This window comes from Larimichthys crocea, chromosome X (assembly GCF_000972845.2).
Source record: "Larimichthys crocea isolate SSNF chromosome X, L_crocea_2.0, whole genome shotgun sequence".
Lineage (NCBI taxonomy): Eukaryota > Metazoa > Chordata > Actinopteri > Sciaenidae > Larimichthys > Larimichthys crocea.
Window position 1 is genome coordinate 4216732 of NC_040020.1, and position 24423 is coordinate 4241154.

Consider the following 24423-nt stretch of genomic DNA (forward strand, 5'->3'; position numbering starts at 1 on the left):
TGTAGGTGAGGGCAGGTGCCAAACTGCATCTGTGTTTTCAGGGGAAGGGTGAAATGTAAGTGTGTGTTTTCATGCTGCATACATTCAGTGGTCAGGCATCAGAGGAGCTGCAGGTATACTCTGTCAGCTCAGTGTCCTGAGTTCTCTGGCGCATCACTGACACCTATACACACTGACACCCAGCAAACACACACACACACACACACACTGATTCTTTTTTGTTTCAGTGTTGAATGTTATTGTGACTTCCTGGCGGAGAAAACGTCAGAGGTAGATGATTAGAGGGGGAGAAAAACAAAGAGAGTCATACGCCTTTAAGTGCATCACAAAGAAAATGTGAAATGTATGTTAAAAAGCGGTTTCATTAGATCATAATTCAGAAATAGTGGATTTATTTGCTGGATAATTATAGTGATTTATAGCGTAGCTCATTAAAATAGAAATTAACATGATTACTCCTGTGGCCTAAACACATTTTCATTCAAATTCTAAATCAGTACAAGCAAGCATTTTGAACGCCTGACTGCTAGGATCACAGTAAAGTAATTTATCATCAAATAATGTCCCCTGACATCAATATCAAAAAGACAACTTATTACCTATCATCTGCAATACTGTTCTCCTCATTTTATCTCTCATTTAGCGCGGCATAGTGGTGGGGAACACACCCCTGACACAAAGCGTTGCCCGGAGGCTCGGGGAAGATGATTGAATTTCATAGCTACTTACAGGCTAATAGGGCCGTACAATGACTACTTACTGTCCTTAAGTGACTGGCTGCTTCTCTGCGGCCGCGGCCCCTTTGAAGCCCTTCTGAGGAGATCTAGAGGATTTAGCCAGTAGCGTGACATGAGGCTGAGCAGTTGAGCAACGGTGCTCCCACCAGCTGACTATTAGAACCAGCTGATATAAACATAGAGACTACGACTATGGGAACCACAGTCCTCAAAACAAGGCTTTCTCACACCGCAGATTTGGAGCGTTTTACTTCGGTTCCTCAGGGGGAAAAATATTCAGATGATGAGAACGTCTTTCAGAGCTGGAACAGTTGGTCGATGAATCAATTATTTTTAAAAAACGAAAGCCACAATTTTGATAATCGATGATTTTGGCTGCTTAATCCAGCAAAAAATGGCAAATATCCTCCTCCGCGGATTTCCTTCTTGTCACCGTTCCATATTATTTTAAAATGAATATTTTGCGGGTTTTGGACAGTTGGTCAGACAGAAAGATGTTTTGAGATATCGCCCTTCACTTTTTTTTTTTTTTTACCCTTTATTTGACATTTAATAGACTAAACCGTTTATCAGTTAATCAACAATGTACTTTCACAGATTCCTTTATAATAAAAATAATACTTTTAATAGAAAATATTTCTAATGTAAAACTATAACAAAATATGTTAATGTCCACTGATTTAAGAGATATATTATAATTTCACAGATTTTCAGATATTTATTTTATATTATGTTTATATTATTTTTTACTCCGTCTCTAAAATACACGTTTAATTTAAATTGTGACCCCAAAGCAGCAAACAGTGTTTACTTTTTAACTGTAGTTCTCTATATTTATTTTGTGTGTGTGTGTGTGTGTGTGTGTGTCTGTTCTGTAAGACTTTAAGAGAAAGGGACTGGATCTGTGAGCGCTTTACTCACAGAAGCTGTTTCCACATACAAACCACCCTCTCCTCACCATGCTGTTCCACTTACACTCTTGGAACACTAAACCATATACCCATACAGATAAGCACATGTGCACACACACACACACACATACGTATATATATATACACACACTCACACACACACACACAGAGCTAACCACATGCACATGTTCACTTGCTCTTAACTAATTCATTCAGGAACACTTTGGTTTGGGTTTCAACACCAAAACCTCCGTACCTTTGATTGAGAAATGTGTCTGACTGCAATTATATGGGAGGGAGTGGTGGAGGGAAGGATGGATGGAGAGAGGAAACACACTACAGTGGTTTTATAGTTTGCTGGCGTGACATTTTTCTCCACTTTTTTTTTTTTTTTTTAATTCCTTTCCCTTTTCCAGCGGAGGGGCATAGTGTTGACAGGGCAGGAAAAGGGGCCAGACTGAAGTAGAAGTAACAGCAGGGAAAATGTGAAGGAAATGGATGGGCAATGGGACTGAAGTGGCCTAGATTGTCACTATTCTGCTTTTGATCAATACCTTTCAAAATAATTGCAATGCCGGAGAAATTTGTAGATACACTTAGTGAGAAAGTAATGGTAGTGATCACTGTGGACATTATCGTCACTTTCAAAAATCACCAAAGATTGCAGGCAGATATAAAAGCACGTGTGCGGGATGCATTTGTGTGTAAGCACAGAGTAAGTACGGTTAATACCTGGGCTTGACATTTACACTAAACCCATATGATGCTTTACATGTGTTTTAGTGTTATAGCATGCGTGTTGCTCACTGACCTGCAGTATGTAGCCCCTGACGTAGTCTCGGAGGGTCCAGCCCAGGCCGTGCAGGATGTGCAGCACCTCTTCCTGCTTCAGCACGGAGAAGAGGCGGTCAAGAAGGATCTTGAGCCTGACAGGCACCGCCTGGGTGCCGTACAGCATCAGGCTGCTGATGTCGAACACCACATTGGACTGAACGATCTCCACCTGGGTCGGGTGGTACAGGTGCTGGGTGCTCAGCTTGTCCAGAGCTGTGTGGAAGGGGAAGGAGAAAAGAAAAAGCACACACACACATGCAAACAGAAAGGCCCGGTTAAAGACTATCAAGTTTCTCATCCTCAAATCTACATTCAGAGGCTACTGCACGGTCAGCACTAGCTGATAATAACATATTAATCAGATAAAAGCAATGACATTAATGTAATTATCTGCCATTATTTCTATTTAATCTAATCTCTTGCTCTTTCACATTTACGCTGCTCTTGCAACTCTTGTTTTTATTTGTCTCTTCTGTCTCCATCTCGACTCCGACCTGCATTACATCCACCTTGTTTTGTCTCAAATCTTGATTCTTTCTCTTTGTGGCTCATCGGGTATGTGCTCAAATGATTTTTGTGAAGTCAAGCACGTAGGTTTGGTTTCATAACTGGGTTTTGGGATGCAATCAATCAAAAGAAAAAAAGTGTATGTATCGACTGTTGACTGAGGCAAATAACGTATTACATTGGTTATCATGCTTTTCATGATAATAGTAGTATAACAACAACAAAAAATGAAATGCTGTGTCAATATCTGCATTATCAATACACTAACTCTAATCATGTTACTGTTAGAACCACGTCCTTTTCTGTATTATCTTTGATTGATGTCCAATAGTGTATTTTTAGGAGCGTAGATTACTTGTTTTTCCCCCAGGTAGTTTTTTCAGTACTGAGTACTCAGTAGTACTCAGTACTTTTTCTCAGTACCAAGTAGCATCTGCAATGTCAGTAAGGCTGAAAGTTCAGCAAGAGGCTAGGTGTTAGATGTATGTTGCCCAATCCTGGGCAGAAAGAAAGTCCCACGTTTGCAAAGTGGATTAGTTGTTTCCCCTCCTATCGCAACCTCAGTCACCTCTCGCTCCTCTCTGGCTGTCTGTGCGACACCTGGTCGACTCCACTCTTTCTTCTTCTCCGTCTCAATCCCTCTCTCTTCCCTTACCTCATACCTCTCTCCCTCCCTCCCCCTCTTTCCCTGCCTGTCTGGGTGACACCTGGTTGGGTCTCTCTCTGATCCTGGGACGGCTTTTTTCCCGCTGACGAGGGCTTTGCCTGACAACACAGCGCAGCCAGACACGAACATAATAAAAAATGAAGAACTACTTGTCAGAGTCCCTGCCAATGCCGACATTAAATGAAAAGTGGGGGAGAGGAGAGATGGGTGCCTGACAGTTCAGAGGGAGAGATTAAAAAATAGTCAATGGGGTCCTGTGCGATCTGCTGAAGGGCCCGTGGCCCACTCTTGTGCGGACGCAAGCCAAACAGGTGTTTTCTTTTTTCTTTTTTTCCCCCTCCTCCTTCTCTTTGTACTTTCTTGCCTTCCCTCCCCCCTTTTTCTTTTTAATACCCGCGTGAAAAACTCATAACGTGTGGTCTCTTGCTCCGCTATCTGTCTTGTGGTTGTGTTCACCCCCCCCCTGCCCCCTGCCTTTTTGATCTAAGGTGCAAAAACAAGACGTTGAAAGCAACAGAAAAATATAGGAGCAAACAAAAACATCAAAGTTACTTCTAATATAGAAAATGAGTAAAAATATGGATTCTTCACATTCACCACCACAGAAAAAGAGAAGCTACAGTCTGAAGTTAATAAAAAATTGTAACATATATTTAGGTCCGGATCTCTTTTCTTACACTTATTTACACCATATTTCTATACACCCATCACCCCAACAAAGACTTTACTTACCGTGAGCTACCCAGCCATGTTTGCACTGGTCACATGTTCGTAGGTGAATCTTCCCTGGCTGGAAACACTCACATGTGCAGTTCACCAGTGTGCAGCGAATGGCCTGCAGGGACACAGGACAGAAAGAGACGAATCCATGTCAATCACAGCTTGAGTACAAAGGAGAGATAACAAAGCAAAGGCTGAGAAAGAGCAGTTATCAAACCAGCAGTTATAAATACAAGTAAGACGCACAGAGGCAAATTATTACTGGTTTAGTTGCAGAACAGCAAATCCCTAAAGATCATCCCACACTGAACATAATACTTTACTGTAAAACTGTTACTTAAAAATGTGACACGTGTAATACAAAACAGTTGCAGCCACTGCCACAAAGAATAACTCTCGTTCACCAAATCCCCAATTTCCCGACTACTATTTCATTTCAGCGTGTGAATCTGCTTTTATATATATATGGTAATTTCCCAGAGTTCATGTGAACCGACAAAGAACTTCCCTTCCTGAAAACAGAAATGTAACTTGTTTTGACTGAGGCTCCATTACTCAACACTGTAGCTGCACTTAGTCTGACCCCAGAAAGCTTTTAGTAGTGAGAGGTTAAGTGTCCAGACTTGACGAGGGCAACTCGGTACAGCACAATGCGCCGTCTGCCGAGGCTTAAGCCTTCACAAAGGGCTGTTAAAAACTCTAACAAAAAAAAATTCAGACACATTTTGCAGGAGGTCATTTGATCCTATAAGATGTTTCACATCCTTCAAACAATAAAGAGACGGTACAGCACCGAGAAAATGTATGATATACACAGAAATCCACACAAATGAATACAGCTTCATCATCCAAATGAGCGCAGCAGCTGGGAGCTGTAAATTTCCCACTGACATGGAGAAACAAGAAGACAGAATAAAAGGAGTGAAAGGAGAAAAAAAGGAATGACAAACATGAATCTTAATAAGCATTGGCAGCTCTTTGTTTATCAGACATTTTTTACATTATCAAGATGAATTGGTGAGTAAAGATAGTAACACTTCTGCGGCCTAAACTGCCTAAAGGGAATCTGCAGCTGTAAGAGGATTGGTGCAGGAGGGAGAAAAAAAAAAAAAGATCTTGGAACCATTTCACTCTTAAAACATATACTTATCTTAAATCAAATATTGTATTTCCTTAACATTAGCATGTAATCGAAGTATGTTGGCTGCTGGCATTAGAATAAAAAACACAAAAAACCTGAGTTAATGACTTGTCATAATAAACAGCAAATCCACATGAGGATAATGTATTTTACATTTGGCACATATGGTGTTGAGTCAGTGCTGAATGACTAAAAGGTTCTTTCCTATGTGTTAATTCTTTAGACTGTAACGAAAAAAATCCCTGTAATCACTAAAAATGCAGAGCAAAAAATTTGAGGAATGCTCGAGGCAGGAAATTGGGTGTAGTGTGTGAAGTATTTTGACAGGAAAGTCCTAAATTCGTCAGTCAGCGAGTGTCAGACTATGCTATCTGTAGAGATACATGCGAGTGACGGCGACAAAGAAACCGCTTTGTCCTCACGCCGGAGCCCAAACGATCAGAGCGTGAAACTTTATGAATTTACAATCTGCACTAAATACGTTATCTCATATTGTCTCGCTGTTATTCTTATAAGGCAAACAGTGTGACAATAATGTGACACGGACACGCACACACGCTCACAAAGGGTCGTAGGTTGGAGTCCAACATGCTACATTTCACAACGTCAGAAACAGTCAATCAGCACTTTCAGATACAAACGCCTTTACGTGACACGTCTGAAGTCAATGCACGATCAGTAATATCAGAATGTTTTTGCTCCTTATGTACAAACGCCAACCCACCAGTATTGACCCAAGTGCACATTCTGGTATTTAAAAGCAGCAAATAATGTAACATAGTCAGTGGATTAGGCCAATATCCTGAAATTCAGGATATAAAACTCAGCTCTTATAATCTACTAAGGGACCATAAAATCTATCAGAATCCCCCCGTGCTCGCCCTGAGGTGTTGTAAACCAGATTAGTAGCTGGAAGTATCAAAGTGAACATGGACTAATCCAAGATTAAACACAAAATTACGCCACTTCTAACCATGTCACCTCACTGTTTGACACCGAATGAGACAGGGAGACGGAGATTATTGGACTTTACACCATTTTTAAGCTCTCCAGGTGCAGGAGTGGCAATCCTCACAGTGTGTGAGGATTATACGGCATGTGTCAGTTTGAGTGTACATACATTATGCGCTGAGCTGCCGTTCTTATCCAGAGCAAAGTGAGTTCAACGTTCCCCTCAAGGACACTTAGGCAGCAGACATGACTTGTTCATGAACATTCATTGGCCTTGGCTGGAGTCAAACCTGTGACCTTTCAGATACAGGATACTCAGAAAGTCTGTGCCCTGTCTTTGAAGCCAACATCTGTATTCATGAAGCAGTTTTATAATTCTGTTCTTCACGTTTGGATGTTATTGTATGATGTCGTGTCTACAATCGTGTCAGCAGCATTTGATTTTATGGTTAAGAATGAAGGTTTAATATATTCTCTAATTTAATTTATTGTTGTTTTCTGGATTTCAAATCGTCAAAAAGCTGATGTTGTTCTCTCTTAAAAAAAAAGCAGATACGTAATTTCTTCAGTGATGGATCTAGTTTTGATAATTTATTACTTTTCTAAGCAAAAATGCTGGTTTCATGTCCACATTTATTACTTTTCTAAGCAAAAATGCTGGTTTCATGTCCACAAATGTTAACTCTGGTTAAATGCAATGCACATTGTCACTATTTACTGACATTTTATAGACCAGTTAATCTATTAAATCACTAAAATCATCAGCAGATAGTAACAGTTAATCTATTAAATCACTAAAATCATCAGCAGATAGTAAAAATTCTCTTTAATTGCTGCCCTAATCATGTTGGCCACCGACCACTTGAACACACTTGAATTTTAAGTGAACTCTGTGTCACTTCCATGTCTTTTTTATATAACTCCTCTTGCATAAAGATCTTGCAAACTCAAACTGGAGTACCCACATTTAGTAAATTTGGCCTTCCTAATTACGTCTCCGTGCGGGCGGCGCTAACAGCAGCAGACGGAAATAAACAATTGCGAATATCAAATGCACCTCTTCTGTTTACGAGCTGGGGTCTGACAGCTGACAAGATAGTTAAGGGGCGTCTAATACGGCAATTAGAGCGTGCCACTGTCTGCGAAGCTGCTGCTGTGACAAGGCGCCCTCTAATCACTGACTTATTACGCTGGCTACCAGCACCTCTCATATCTGGCCCATTAAGCAGACAGCAGCATCAAGAAGCATTAAAGCAGCAAGCCCCCCCTCAACTGAGAATGCACTGACGGGAGAAAAGGGCAGGGAGGGAACGTACTGTGCCTGTTATTTTTTCGGGATTAATTTGTGCATTGTTCCACATTCAGTTCGGAACGTGTAAGAGAAGAGTAACACAGCAGATGTTTGTGATGTGACGGCATCAGACTCGCTCGTACGCAATAAGATGAAAGATTACAGACTCATTACAGAATTTTTTAATAGAGGCAACAGACATGTGTCATAGATTGCCATCAAAAACAACCTCATCTCCCGTGTGAGTCTGAGTTTGTCTGTGTGTGTGTGGCTTGTCAGGGGAAGCAAGAAAGACACAATTATAAAGACTTCTTCCCATGACTCTCACGTACTCAACACTGTGCTTCTGTGGCCAGCACGGATCTGGGTTGCATTTGGCCGTGGTTTAACCTGCGTCTGGCCTGGGCTGGGTCAGGGACAAGCTTGGGCCCGGATCCCACCGCTACACTCGCACATATTTGTCACAGCAGGCCGGGGGAGGAGGCTGTGTTATCTGAGGCCTGGCCAGATACACAGCATTAGTCAGTGTGCTAGCGTCTCGCCAGGGTTTCCTCTTTGGCTCAAAACTAAAGAGGACGACGGTGAGGAAAAGGACAGAGGGGTGTGTGTGTGTGTGTGTGTGTTTGAGTGTGTGTGTGTGTATAAGACTTCGTAAATCACTAGAAAAATGAGCAGCTAGAAAGTGAAAGCTGTTAGTAAGTGAAGAAAATCCCACAATGCTGTAGCAATTAGACCCAGACAACAGTCAACACTCTCTCGCAGCTGCTGTGTTACCGCTATGGTCAACAACTTAACCTAGCTGTGTTCAGAAAGCATCATTTTCAGCCCTTATCTGGCTCAAGTGTGTGTGTCTCACTGCTGGGTTTTGTTTAGCTGGAGGCTTGATGTTTCATGGATGTTTTGCTTGGCTCGCAGTCCCTGTCCCAGCCCAATTGTATAAACACTGACAGTCAGCAATGGCCAGCATCAGACCAGGGAGGACTCTCAATTAAAAGACTGTTAGTGGGACAGATGGACTGAGGAAATGCAGGAAAGACGAGCTGCAGAACAAGATGGCTTCAGCCTGGACTTGTGTAGTCGGGTCCAAGAGGATTTTAAACAGACTGGGAAGGATGGGCTATGTGGCTCGGGATCAATACTGCAAACATGCAAATGAGTCCAACCCTAAACTAAGCAGCATATGTAGAGATCAACAAAGACAGTGTGTTGGCCTACTACAAATCCTATGAAACCATAGAACTCAGGGTGATCCTAAACTAATATCCTGTACAACTGTATTACTACCCTGTCATTTTTCAAGGTTGACGTTGTAACTATATGCCATCGAAAACACCACTAAAACACCACGAGTCCCTTTCAGCCTCTCTGTATCCTCCCTTGACAGCATACAATGGAAAGCCAACCCAGACAGCTGCTGGATGCTGGGTGGGTATTGTTCCTCCTACTTTAATTGAAACCTTTACCATGTTCGACACACAGCCACAGACCACATTTCTTGTTTGGTGAGTTAAGCAAAGCCGAGATTTAAATGAAAACCCTGTGTGTATGTGCGCATATGCGTGCGTGTGTGCGCCTCATCTTTGCAGCAGCAGCAGCTTCAGATTTAAATTTGTCTCTGCTTAGGGTCACTGTAAAACACTGGGAGCATCTTGTCCTCTCTTCCACCCACAAGATATTATCTCATCCATGAGTTAGCTGCTGAAATGCTGTCAATTTCCTGCCAGAAATGTGCAGCCAACGTGTGTAGGAAAAGAGGCACAGCAGCTTTGCGTGTCATAAAACGGGCCCTGGCTCCGTCAGATAGATCAGGACTTCACAGTGTCCATATTGGAAACAGGTGACAAATAAAACACGCCGAATAAAGAAAGTCTTTGTAGTCAGACACAGCACGCCACAAAATACAGGGGAGCAAAATACCTCATGCCAAGGCTAATTTTTGCTTGTTTGATTTTGTACATTGGATGTGACTTGAAACAGAGCTTTCTTGCCTTACAAAGTGGTACAAAATAAACAACGATTAATCACTTGGTGCACTGACTTCAGTGTAAAACCGTTACACAGCACAGGGGGGAAACCGTAGCCACCGACAGAAAAAAGGCTAGTCTCTTCTCTCTGAAATCCCCACAGTGTAAGATCCGTCCTCCATGTCAGTTCTGGTTTTGAGCCCAGCGGCTGGCAGTCACGGAGCCAGAGGTCCCTGTCCTTTGTGCAGCTGTGCGTCTGGGCTTTGACACAGGGCAGAGCGACCAGAGCTATGCTAATGGGAACCAAATGGGGCGTGAGTCCCTGGTGGATTACAGAAGGAGAAGAGAAGCATGTGTTTTCATGTATTCATATGGAGACCTGGGACCCCTCTCTTTTTCTTCCTTTCTTTCCTCTCCTTTCTTTAAGTCAAACAAATGAGAGCAGCGATGTCTGTTATTTGCACGCACCCTTAATTACTGCTCTTTGGGACTTGACAGATTTTGAGATTCATTGTCAATCAGTTAATGTATGTCACATCCCATAAGATGTATACAAAAGCTATTACGGTGTTTAGATTTAGCCCCTTTTTAAGTAACTTACTGTAAACTGCTTGGTCTCAAACTGAAAAGGGCCGCAATTTAAAAGGGGAGTTTGGAAATGAAGCGAGCGAGGTAAATAAACATTTAACAAAAACCGGGGAACAATAGAATTCATCTGTGAACATATTTTGTCTGTGAAAATCTGACACATAAGTTTCAGATGTTTGGCAGCTTCCTCTCAGTCTTGTTGCACTTTGCTTTCACCTGCTGTTACCGCAACACAATTCAGTGTTCATGTACCGATGTTAGGTCTTGTTGACCCAAAGAATAACTCTGAGCCTTGCAGGTGTCAGCGACAGATGTAGCAGAAGGAAATGTCAAGTCTGGTTTAAATGTAATCAGATTAATGTTGCAAGAAAATGTCACAGTTTGGAATGGCTCATTGTTTTTACAGTTCGCTGCCATCTGTCCTATGCAAGCCAATCTTCAAAACATGGTTCTGCTGTCTGCTGGTACAGAAATTACAATAACTAATCAGTAACATGAACCTGGATTTCATAACTGGACAATGTAAGTTGAATTGCGAGCGATGACATGTGTTGTCCAGATAACGTCTACTTTCAACTTTGGCTAGAGGTCCACTTGTCTTTTCGTGTGTGTCAGCTGTCAGATATGACTCATCCCCGCGCACTCCTTCAAACACGCAGACACAACAACACCCATGGTTTTTTTTGTTTGTTTTTTTTACTCCACAAGCACAAAATTCTGCAACATTTCTGCTTCCAACATTCCTGCTTTCTCCGTGTGGTTTGACATAGTCACAGAAACTAAATTTCCCCATGATGAGCACCTCCCCGAGAAATTTCAAATCAGATCAGTGACGAAACTCTTCACTCTGACTCACTCACATGATAAATAGCTGTGCGTGTACTTCAGGACGGTCATGCTTGTTTATGAAGTGGACGGCTAAAGGACCCAGCTGGCTTTGATATTGTGAAACAGAGAGGGAGAGGGAGCATAATATCACAATACTGGGCTAGAAACACAGCCCTGTGATCTTGCTATCATATGCCATGCTCTCAGTCAGTGCAGCCTGTATAGATGGAGAGCTGTACCACACTGATAACACTGGACTACACTGTCAGTTCAAATACCTAAGCATCAAGGGAGCACCGGTTTCTCCCATCTTTTTGTGGACAGCAGGTCGAGGCAGAGGACCCCGGTCCAGGCCCCTGGCCCCTCTCAGCTCTCCTCAAAGCATTTCCCCAGCCAGAGATCAAACCATCTGCACAGTGACAGACCTCTGGGTGCACAGATTCAAGGCCAGGTTCAAAGCAGGGTGCTAGGGGAGGCAGGGGAAGGAATGGAAGGAGAGAAAGAGAGAGAATGAAGGGAACGCAAGCGAAAAAGGAAAAAGAAGTGAGATAGCAGGCGAGCAAAGGGGGTGGGTTTGGGGGGGGGGCGAGCCGGTGTATCGGAAAGGTGGGGAAGAAGCGTTGCAGCAAAGGTGGAGGAGGCAGAGGAAAGCTGATGAGGGGGGAGGTAGGAAAGGTTGAGAAAGTGCTTTGGAAAAGATGTCGGGCTGGGTCTCCCAATTTTCTCCTGGATGACGCAACTTTTGGTCCAAGTTTATCTAGACAATAAATAAATTTGGTTCAAAGTTTGTTGTCTGAAAAGTTTATTATTTTATTATTATTATTTATTTTTCAAATCCAAATATGTTGAACATAATTCTTTACTTAGCACATTGAAGAGATCTTTTGTTTGTTTTAATCTTTTTAGGAACAATTTAAATAACAAATAACCAAATACGCAACTTTTTCCACCCCATACTGTTTTAAGTTTAAGTCTTTATCAAGGATTTAAGGGATCTTTATTGTTATATTGTTTTTGTTACGCGTTTAAGTTTCAACCTCAAACTGCTGGGAGAATCATCGAAATCCTTTTCAGTCGAGCTTGACGTTTTACAAATGATTAATCAGTTAGTCTAGAAATCGTAAAATGTTCTCCCAGAGTTCAGGATGACATCTTCAGTTCATGTTTTTTACCCATCCGAAAGTCAAACATATTATATTTTCAGGGATATACGACAAAGAAAAGCAGAGAAATCCTCATGTTTGAGAAGCTGAAACCAGCAAGTGCTTGATAAATGACTTCTATCATGCAAAGTTTAATCAATAATCCAAATTGTCAATTAATTTTGTATTAATGAACTCATTGTTTCAGCAATAAAATCAAAGAAAAGCCAGGAATCACTCTGCAAGGGTGAAACTTTGCACTGCTCAGCGACACGCGTCCTTATCACTGTCCATTGTGTGGACAGGAAAAGGAAAGAAAATAAAAGATTCTGGTCAATATATATATATAAAGGAGATCTGCTCTGACCTTCAGCCTATCAGAGGGAGCGACCTGCACCAGATAAGGACAACTCCCTGTCAGACTTGACACCTGCACTTGCTGGCCCACTGATCGCCCCTGCCGAATGCAAATATCGCAGTGACAGCCGGCACTGCAACAACACGCTAGGTTTCTGTCTGGAGACTTGAGGGACTGACATGACCACACAGTGCGACCAGACACATGTTTGAGAGAAGGAGAAAGGGATAGAAAAGGAGGAAGGAGAGTGGGAGTAAGAGGAGAAGGGGACCAAAAAAAAAATGGAATAAGTGATAGAGGGGAGGTCGACGGAAATAGAGAAGAGGGGAGAGAAGACCGACATCGTCTGCTCTTTGCTTCCCTCCCCATCTACACCCTAACACAAACAGAAAGTATTAGTCAGAGCCCAGACATATTGCCGACCCCTTTCTGTGAGGGGACATCTCCATGGCAATCATTGGTTGGCGTGGGCGACGGGACACATACATGCGGTGCAGGCTTGACAGCAGCATGACGACAGGAGGCGAGCACTGCTGAGACTCCCCCAAATTGACATTTAGTCATCACACTAGTCTACAGGGTGGGACTCTACCTCCTGAACTACACACACACACACAGACACACAAGCGCCCACACACTCTCCCACATTCCCTCTCATGCAAACATGTGCACACACACACACCCACACACTCAGTGAATTCCCCTACTCAAACCAGCTCCCAGCCAGAGAAATCTTGGAGGAGTTCCTAGATGTAATCTCGCCAATAGCTCTTTATTTTCTTTGACCATTTTTAAAGTAAAAAAGCTCGCACTAATTGTGTGTAAGCAATCTCCAAATTATGTATATGTGTTTTGTTTTTTTCCGACTAAACCGAACACTACTGTAGACGAATTGGCTGGTTTTCAAGACACACGACTGGGCAATAATATTTGTTTCTTTCCTCAGAGTTTTGTTCAAACAGTGTGTCAGCGTGGTGGTTTACTTGTAAACACCTGGGCCTGCACACCCAACAGCTGTGGAAATACAAAACTATGTATAAGATATACTGAACCGGGGATAATTGCCCCATTCAGATTATTTGCAACCAAGTGCTACATCAACTTACTTATTTGTTGCGTCTATAAAATACCACGTTATAAAATATCCCCCCAAAATGGCCCAGTTTGTTGTTATTTGCAGATTTGTGCAAGCATTTACCTTAGCCAGCATAGTGAGAAGACTGCTCCTGATTCAGTTTCGTAGTTCCCTCTTTAGATACAACACTCCAAGAATAAGCTGTGACATTTTAGTATTTACAGTCTTGGTCAGCAAATGACACAGAAAAAAAACAGGACAGAGATACAGACCGAGAGAGGGGAGGGAGAGACAGAAAGAGTGTTCAGCCAATGGCTACATTACTGCAATGACAAATGTGTCACTCCCGAAAGCCACACGATGAGGGAGAGAAGTGAGGAGTGTCTTCACATGAGTGTGTGTCAATGTGTGTGTGTGTGTGTGTGTGTGGTGGGACAATCGGGAGAGGGAGGGAGACGGCAGACCAAAGGAAAGTCCGTCTGGGTGTCTTAGTCTTTATCTGTCTTACAAAGTTCACAGATAGAGGGGTTGAAGTGGAGGCTAGACACTGTTCCAGAGTCACAGGTCACAAGGGATACACAGAGCGGCTCAAACAGGTGGGAGGGAAGGAGGAAAGGAAGGAAGGAAGGAAAGCAGAAGAAAGCAACTCTACAGTTGCGTGAGGAAAGCAGTGCCAAGCTTTTCATGATTGCCATTCTGCAATCGACCTGACCAAATTGCAAATTCCCTCTCAGGACCCTCTAAGTCCGCTTCATTTGGCTAAAGCCGGAATCCTTATTTCTGCAATTATAAAGCTATTGACTAATTCGACATATGTTAGCGTGTCTTCCAGCCCTTGAGAGCTGGTGTGCCATTGAGTCATTAACTTTGACAAATTGTGACAGACTTTTTTTATTGCCACCCAATCATGAGAAAACAAGACTGTGGCAGAGGAGTTAATGAGTGGCATGTTTCTCCCCTTCCTCCTCCTCCTTCCCCCCCGACCACCACCACCTTGCTCTCGCCTCCTCTCCAACCCTTACACTTAGATCCATGTAAACCCCCCCACCCCTTCATATTTATAATTTTACCACATCCTAACAATAACACGGCCGGTACTCAGCACAAAACTCGCGGGCCCTGGCCTAATGAATCTCATGCCTTTACCGCGGTAAAATGGCCAGTAAGTATTACCAGCTGCGACACTCTCCCTCACTCTCCCTCTTTCTCTCTCTCTCTCTCCTTGGCAGTGGCATTGAGTTTGGGAGCGCGGGGGTGAGGCGGGGTTGGGGGCTGACACATCTGAGTGCAGCTGGACCAGGAGAGAGAGAGAGGAGCGAGAGAGAGAGAGAGGAGGTGGAGGGGTGAGGAGGAGAAGTGTGTGTGTGTGTGTGTGTGTGTGTGTGTGGTGGTGGTGGTGGTGAGGGGGGAGAAAGACCACAAGTCTCCGTGTTTCCAGCTGCCTTTCTCAGGGGCTCAGTTTTCTCCCCCCTCCTCTCGTTTTTTTTTCGCAAGGCCCTTCTGGTCCCAGCTTACTTGAAAAATCACAAACACACACACACACACACACGTAGACACACACAGACACGCACACCATGATCCACCTCCTCTCCATCCCTCACATTCGGCCATCTTTGTTTGGACAGGGCTCAGGAGTTCCAGAAAAGCTCTCTCAGATGTGCTGAAGTAAGGGAAAAACAAAACAAACTGGCCCTCACACACACACACACACACACACACACGTGCACACACACACACACACACACACGCTCGAAATTTATGTGAACGCACAGACACCAACAAGTACTTTGCGCTCACCCATAACACAGTAGGAAGAGAAGTTCACACACGTTCCCAGACATATATGAACATGTGTGAAAGCCAAAATACCAGCTTCAACCAGAGAACAAATTTGCAAAGAGATGAAAAAAGGTGGGATACATTTTTCTTCATGGTGGTAGGCAGCCTACTATTGAAAGCATGCATTCTTTTACACGGTGTATGTGTGTGTTAGAGTGTGTGTGTGCGTGTCCCAATCCAGGATCACAGCACCAGGGCAGGCCCGAAGCATACCTCGACATGTGTTACCTCTTTGTAATATTGACTTTGTTATAGCTATACGAGTGGGAGAGTAGAGCCAAGAGCCCGGGCCTTGCAGAAGTGGGGCCCCTGAGTTCACTAGAAAACAAATACCCGAACGAGCCGTGAAAATAGAAAACACAGTACCACAATGGCGATCTATAAAAACAGATTCAAATAAACCTTAAAACGTCCCTCACTGCTGCCGCTGACCTTTACATTTTCACTCTCTAAATTAAGAATATTATTTGTCTGATTCCATCTCTGCCGGGTGTTACTTACAAAGCTGTGGGATTTGGCAACTGTGTGAGTCTTGGCCTTGCTTCCAGTCTGACCATGTGTACTGGACCAACTGTAAAAGTCAAAAAATCCTCATCCCATAAAGCCTCGACTTAATGTATAATTTCAATTAAATACCAGGCTCGTGCAAACATGCTGCCAAGATTTCCACATCTGGTAAATTAAATAATTAACAGCTATCACTGCAACATGTCACTTAGTCAATATACACAAAAATAAGCGTCTGAATTAATACCCGTGAACGTGACAAATGCGAGAAACCCTCGTATTTCAGATGACGCAAATAAAGCAAAGCAAGATAAAGGGAAAAGCACACACGCTGAATATTTGATTGCTTTGCAGAAATAAAAGATTGATTATCATTTTCTTGTTCCTGCGAGTGTGAATCACATCTTGTCTCTTTCCCCCAGTGATGACTTTGCTTATACATTTGAATAATGAAGGCGAGTCATTTGAATATTCCCTCTGTATTAAAAAAAAAACGAAGATGTTTTTACGCGATGCAGCAATATTAGCCATGTTAATTGGGCTCTTTGGACTTTCCCAATAGAAAGGCTAAATTAATTACATATGTCGACAAAATGTCAGACACGCCGATCTATTAACTAAAACTGTTTCGAGACGCTTTGTTTTCAGTGTGTGCCCGTTTTCTCGTCTTTTGTGTGTGTGTGTGCGTGTGCAACTGAATGAACTTAAAAACACTCTGAGCGTCCACTAGCCTGAGTTAGATCTAATGAACGAGATGGGAACAAAATGCTTTGACATCCTCTCCATGTTTCATGGGTGGCTCTTGAGAGTCCTTCTCCAATATTCATCCTCTCTTCTCATACTAATCAGCCACTACAGTATTGACTGTTTGTGCTTGCAGAGGGACTCACACACATCTTTTTATGCTCAAATGTGCCAATCCACACTCGAATTTGTAATTAGACTTGTAAGAGATGGTTTGCAGGACGTTGCGTGTTTGTGTGTTTGCGTGTCTGATGTATTCATTAATGTGTACCCGCCACCGTGGGGGGCTTTGAAGTTCCACATTTTTGTTAGCTTTTGGCTGTTTTTCAGTCTTGGAAGAAAAACGCTGATACACAGCGCATTTTCCTCAAGTACGAATAAACATTAGACTTTTGGAGTGGAGGCGATGGGGAGGCATTATTAATATCTGTGAATGTGATGCGATCAGATGATGCGCGTGTGTGTAAATGCGTGCACATGCACACACACACACACACACACACAGACGTGCAAGCGTACAGCAAGCGAGAGCGGGAGCTAACAGAGAGGCCTGCTGATGCCATGTTTCAGACGACCCCTTGAAGTGGAAATGAGCTTCCTTGGTCTTATAACTAGTCCGTTCTCACAAAGTCAGCAAACTCTGCCAACCCTCCGAGAGAAATGCAGACACCTCCCCGCCCTCCAGCCTCCCCACCCAGCCCTGTGGTCAGCATGCAGGATGAATTTACCATCAAGACCTAAGAAACGGAAAAGGATCCGTCTTATTTCGTCTGCTTTTCTGTGGAGGGGAACAGGATGAAAGGAGGTTCAGCTTCAGCGTCTTTAGGTGGCTTTTGTCCTGACTTTCACAGCCATGCAGCTCACAATGTCAGCTACTGTTAGACGGGAAAAGCAGATTCATGGCATTACAAGTCTTTACCACACAGTTCATTCAGCGTAGCAAACAGAACTGTTGGTCTTAGCAATATCTTTGTTTCCTTCAGAAGCACATTCATGTTATCCAGCTCGTAGTATCTTTGAATAGAGGTGCTATTTTTAGCTTGCACCATATGACTGAAATCTGCAGTGTTATTACTGTCTCAAATTGCAGCTGCAACCAATGATTTCTTTCATTAATACTAGAAAAAACTCCCTTCACTAGTCTGTCAATTGCTTAATTTATAGAATAAATAAGAAAGAAAGTAATGTCCTAAAAAAGATCCAACAAAATTGCTGGATTTCAGGAGCTTTAGCCAATATTTGGTATTTCTAAATATTTCTAAATGATTGTCTAATATTGTGGATTTGTTTTCTGAACATTGAGTAATTAATAATCAACATTTTTTCCATCACTGTCTGCAGCCAAACTCCCATGACAGACTCCTTCAGACTCACTGAGTGATTACAAGTGATGTTTCTATGTAATCCAGGCTTAAAACACTTATTTTCCATTAATCTTCAAAGGGATATGAAAGGAGCTCAAGTTTGGCAATATGTGTATATTTTCTCTATCTCTTGTTTTAAAATGATTTTTATTACTATTAATATTATTATGCCTTGTGTATGCATGCATCTGAAGTACCGTGCATGCACGCACGCTGCTGTTTGAACCTGTGTGAGCACCTGAGGGTCCATCCCCAGCCGTCCTCGGAGCGGGGAGCGACAGCTGTACAGTGATGCTGTAGCGATAGGCATCATCGGCTTGCTAGAGACTAATTGGTCCACAGCGCTCCTCTGAGTGGCCTCGCTAATTAATTAGAAAGGCAGTGGAGCTGAAATTTTTAATCAGGACACCAGGCTCTCCAGCAACCAGAAAAAAAGACACATCACCCCATCATTCCATGTAATCCACCTGACACTGATCTCCCATGTTGTCATGTGAAATGTGTTGTGTGTTTAGGAATTCATATGATCTGACCAGGGAATAAGAAATACATTTATTACAGGGCTTGTTAAATCATTTTAATTCTGAGGATTTCAGAAACTCTGTGTGTCCTAATACAGTATGCATGACTTATATTTGGTTTGGACCCTGGAGAACGGTGCAAAGGTGGTCTTTTCCTCTGTGTGTTTGTGTAGCACATGTACAAATCATAATTTCCACTGATGTAAATTGCATGCTCATTATTCCTTATTTGTATATGCAGATAATGTGTTTGCAACACATGGTGACAAAAATCTTACTGCTGTTCATCAAGGACTGAATTCCCTTTACACCATGAAAGCAAAATATCCTTCATCTCCCTATCTGTACTTAGCTAATTAAAAGCACTCACTCAAACCAACACTTCACATCACGCTGTAAAGAAACTGTGGAAATCATGAGCCAGTTTAAAAGAAAGAAAGGAAAAAAAAGCCTGGTTTTGTCTTTCTAACTGAGAAAGGAAAAGTTGAATCTAAAGAACGGTGCCTTCGCATCACTTTGGGGGCACGTTTGCGTCCCGAAGCTGCACACAGCACACCACAATGATTTGCGGTGAAGGGCCAGAGTCTGGGAGGAATCAACCAGAGACCAAAAGACAAGACGCATGCTAAAACGAGAGCTACGCCGGTCAGCCACTTCACACAGAAGACAGGGGAAACAACATGTGTTTATCATTGCATTACTGAGATGACAAACTACCACCACTCACCGGAGTTACAGTAACAGGAAAATCATAGCGTAAGGACATGAAACAGGAAATCCTCATCCGTTTAACACGTAGATAACAAGGCTACTAGGGTAGAATGAATGCATTTCTTGTAAACGGGCCTGAAGACTTTCCATCGAGAGGAAAGTTCTTGAAATGCGCATACCTTTACCACGTTTGATGACATTTCGCTTTGTGACCTGTCCTAATCTTTGTGACCGTCTTGGCTTTTTCTCGTTGCTAATCAGCCAGCCGCTCTTATCAGCCTGTTGCTTTGGCCAAAATAAACACACACCGCCTTTTTATTGCTTTGTTTTCACAGGTCATTAGGGGAAGGAGAGAAGACGCATTGATTAGTTTTCCAGACCACTGGATTATTGTTGTGTTATGACTATCATCATTAAGTTTCATTAAGGCTGTGGTTGTTCTCGTTTCCAGAAAATGAAGACGTTGCAGGAATGCTGTGTTGGTTGGAGAGCAGACGGCACGCCACACTAATCTGAAAGGTAGGGGAAAGTCGAAAAGCACAACAGTTTATTTATGTCTGATGACTGTTTGAAGCCTGCGAGATGTTGAGTTACCCAAGATAAGACTGAACTCTGGCTCCATCATTCATATATTCAAGGCTTCTCTAAACTATTAAGCTACTGTTCCACATTTATTTGAAGCGCATTAAGGAAAATTTAATGAAGCAGCATCAGTCCCTCGCCAGGTCCTCTCAGCCAGCTTTGCTCTGGAGCTGCACACATATGCTCCCAAAGCAAGAAGGAACTGGCTCTGTCGCCAGACTAATTAGTATGTGTTAGCTAGTTAGTGAGAGGGCGGCCCTCTGTGATGTGTACTGAAGTGGAGTAAAACGCCGGGGCAAGGACTGTACTAATGGCCCACTTCCTCCCCACAGGGACCCTCCCTGCAGCTCCACACGTGCTGGCATCAGTGCAGCCACGGGGCACCCACAGGGCCGCCACAGTGCTGAGGGGCCCGAGGGTGGGCACACAGAAAAAGACGCCTGACTTTGACTGGCATCATTTTCATGCAGCACTGCAGCTCTCCTGGTGTGATGCCTCGCGATGTAACAGCAGGTGACAGTGACACTCGCTAACACACATGCACGCAGGCGAGACTGAGAGTGACGTGCTGGCTAACAGACCCATCAGCCTATGAAATAGTTCAGACAGCTGGGGCCGCCGCGCTATGCTTACCCGCCTGGCATTGGCGGATGCATTATTTACAGGAGGAGTCGGAGCATTAGTGAGCTCTTTGGCACTTGGTTAGCAGGCGTAGGTGGTGAGCACCGACGGCAAGCGAGTGTATCTCTGTCAGTGTGAGTAAACAAACAGCGGGGACATGGTGTGACAGAGCAAATGGCGTGCCACACACACACACACACACACACAGACACACACAGACACATGCAAACTCATCAGGGGAGCCGAGGGAGAGCGGGAGAGAAGAGGAGGGGTGGGTGGCATTCATATTTATAGGGGCCTTTCGAGCATTTGTCCCCAGGCCAAATGCTGTGACTACACTCAGCTAATGTCAGAACAGCACTTAACCAGGCATTTCCAGTATGTCCTGGGCAGTGGGGAATACGTGGGATAGATACAAGCCAGGGCAGAAAAAAAAAACAGAGACAAACAAGGATGGAAATTAAATGCAGTTGTGTTGTGTGCTGAGATTATTGTCTTCCAGACTCTCTCTCTTTTTTTTTTAAAGCGTCTGCTGCCTCTGAATTTTTTCAGCCAAGGCAATATATTTGAAATAAATGTGATGAAAGTAGCTCAATCTCGCAACAAATATGACTTATGATTTGTCACCAAACCAAAACTCGCGCTGGACTTTTGTTGCCACACTGCGCTCAACATTGTTGGACCACACATTCATGTTCTGTCATGTTTCTAGGAAAGATTCCCCCAGCACCCCCCCTCCCCAATATTTTATGGCTATAAAAAAAAACAGTGCTAAGTGATCTTCTTCATCCTGGATTATGAGCTGAACTTGTCTTTGTTTTGGATTTCATTTATCACTATGTATTTACAAACTCCACTCTCTGGCGTGGAAGTTGCTGTGTAGTGCACTGGCATTTGCACTCAACACTATATTTCATAGCTGTTGAGAAGAGGCCAAATTTGATGTTGGAATGGGGACAATAAAACCCTCTCTGAGCGCTTGGCACAGAGAGAAACAAAGCAGTTGCCATTATATTATCACAGTATCTAACGTTGATGCTCCCTAGTTTCATCATACCTGTTGACACCGCTCAGAGCGTTCCCCTCCCGCTGGATTTAAGAGAGGTGAAAGTGACATCTGACAGGCCGTTTGCAGACGTGTCATTACTCGCTAACTTGTCTGGAATGCGAGGAATGGTCTGCTTCACTTTAAGTCACCTGTCCCCAAGTTTATCATGTGTCAAGCGGGGTATTCGCTTGGCATTACGCCTCCTCTCCCCTGGCACCCAGGGAGCGTGAGGCCTCACTGGCATGTCCCTTTTTTAACCGCAGACACAAATGGCGTGATACCCCCAAAGAGAGCTGAACGAGTGGGTAAAGCAGCTCCTTTTAGCACAATCTGTCATTATCTCAAGTGGCATGTAATCGTTTTGTGTAGCGAGATCCATTATGCATCCACTGAGAGCAAGGGCTAATTGTGGAGGCTTACATTTTTATTCATTTGTTTGCTTGCCAGTTGTCCCGCTATATTTTGGGGGAGGTGCAATAAATGCCAATGTTTGTGTTTCTGTGTGTTTTTTAAACGGTCGTGGTGATGTGTTAAAAAGCCACAAGGTTCCTTTTGTGCTCCCAAAGTAAGCTGACAATCAACATGAGGCAAAAGATAATGTTAATCACTGCCCCAGTCGTTTTTAACACTTTACTGACCGTGTAAAAAGAGACTACTAAAAAGATAAATCAGGATTGTATGATATTATTTTAATTCAAAAGCATGGCACTGTAGTTTTAAAAAATTGTGTTTTCGGGGCGTGGGGAGGGTAATATTGACAACAAAGAGAGAGAAAGTCAAGAAGACGGATGAAACAGATTCATTAAGTTTGTGTGCATGGGTTTGTGTTTGCACAGGCCAAAGGAGAGTATATGTGGTTAATCTTGATCAAAGGTCCTTTCTTTCTTTCATTGAGTAAAGATAATACTGGTAAAGCCCTTGGATTTCACACACTGAGATAATGAAAGCGAGTGTAATTAGCAATTACGTTTGACCAAATTAAGGCAGAATAACAGAGGCAAACCTCAGCATCAAGGCCGCTAAACAGTATTATGGCCAAAGGTGTGCTTAGTCTGTTTCTTTATACCCTTGAAGACGTGTTGGAATAAGAGGATTGTGAGCAGACGAAGATGGGTGTAGGAGGAGGAGGAAGGTTGCTTCTTCTCGTCTTTGAACGCGCCCTATTTCACTGTTTGTGCTTTATCCATAAATGATGAGTGCACGCCATTGACGAGGCTTTAGCCACCGGGGTTTATAGACCACTGCGTTTCCACAGGCCTGGCAATTGAGGTGAGCGAGCCACTTAAATCCCCTTGCACACGTATTATTAGCATTACCATATCTGGGCCTAACTGCAGCTGAGGGGAATAATGTGTGTCAGGAGAGTGTAAAATTAGAACCAAAACCAACACTGCTATTTAAATACACTTTCCGAGTCCCCACTTTCTTACTTATAGCTTCCAATGTCAAACACTAATAAGCCAGCTAATTCAATTAGGACTCCATTTCTTTGAGATTCCCCCACGAAAAAAAAGAGACTTTGTGAATAGATTTCCTTTACAACTCCGCACAGAAAGTCTTCATGAAAAAGTGGCCTTTATTCATAAGCTTCAGTGTACAAGCGCGGGTTGGGGCGGGGGGACGACTCGCTGCTGAGCTTGTTAGCAAAACACCCTGATCTGAGGAGAGAGAGATGTGTGACTAAAGCCGGGTCTCTTAAGTGTCTGTCACCCTGATCTAACCCGAGGAGAGCTCTTTGTAGGCTGCGTTTCCTCTGTCTGTCTCTGCGCTCCGGAGTGACTGGGGATGAGCCCCGCCGTGTAGCTGCAGGTGACAGGGAGCCCTTTTTGTTGTCAAATCCTGATGGAGCTTCCACATGAAAAACATTTCACTCGAGCTGCTGCTGCTGCCTCTGCTTCTGCTGCTGCTGCCTTCTTTCTCTTCCTTCCTCTCTGTCTCTCTCTGTAGATGTCAAAGGCTACAACTACAGCAGTGATACAGAGACAGAAGGAGTCAATCTCTTACTACTCCTTTCACCCCCACCTCCCCCCGAACCCACCCCCCTCCACCCCTCACTTTTCTTTTTGTCACGCTCCCTCTCTCTCACCCTTCCATCGTCTCCTTTTATGACCGGCCTTTTCTCTTTTTTTTCCACTGCTCCTCTAACCCACCCCTGCCTCCCTCCTTCCCTTCCCTCCCCTCCCTGGCTTATAGATCTGAGTTGGGTCTCAGGAGGAAAATACAAGTCAAGCCATTGTCATTTCAAACAGCGTGATAACCAGACACTGGGCTGCCCACTGACAACTCAGGGGAACTGGCCCTGGCTTTGACTGTTAGCTCCCCTCTCTCTCTCTCTCTCTTTTTCTTTCTTGCTTCCTCCTTCCTACTTTTTTTTTTATTCTGAAAGCTCCCTCTCTCTCTCTCTCTCTTTCCTCTCTTCCTCTCAAGCTCACCTCCTCTCTCTTCCTTCCTCCTCCTCCTCCTCCACCCTCCCCTCCCGTGCAGGAGACTCGGTAGCCTCCTTGTTGTTTGTTGCTTGCCGCTGCTGTGTCTTGCATCTGCTCCTCTCTTCTCTCTCCTCTCTGTGCCGTGGGGGGCCGGGGGGAATAGTTGTCTTAGTGTGTGTACCAAGGTCAGTGCTCTCCACATGACAGTTCTCTGCCTCTCGACAAGGCGGGAAATCAATACTTTCGGACTTGTGGCGCTGCCCTCGGTGTAACAACAACACTGCCCAGCGCAGAGCGCGGCTCATGCACCTGACACATCCCAAGCCGCCCCCCCGGGCCCTCGCCA

General features: G+C 43.7%; 1 protein-coding gene across 6 annotated transcripts in view; it reads right to left on the bottom strand.

Annotated features, from left to right (window-relative positions):
• bnc2 (basonuclin zinc finger protein 2) overlaps positions 1-24423 on the bottom strand; it is a 167549-nt gene that overhangs the window by 42477 nt on the left and 100649 nt on the right. For 5 of the 6 annotated variants that reach the window (XM_027282809.1, XM_019255328.2, XM_027282807.1 and 2 more), the window contains 2 exons: positions 4389-4491; positions 2460-2695 (listed from right to left, as the gene is read on the bottom strand). In XM_027282809.1, the coding sequence (XP_027138610.1) occupies positions 2460-2695; positions 4389-4491 (339 nt within the window). Of the gene's footprint in view, positions 1-2459; positions 2696-4388; positions 4492-13837; positions 13933-24423 lie in introns of those variants that run through there. The other variant, XM_027282811.1, reaches the window with a different exon arrangement.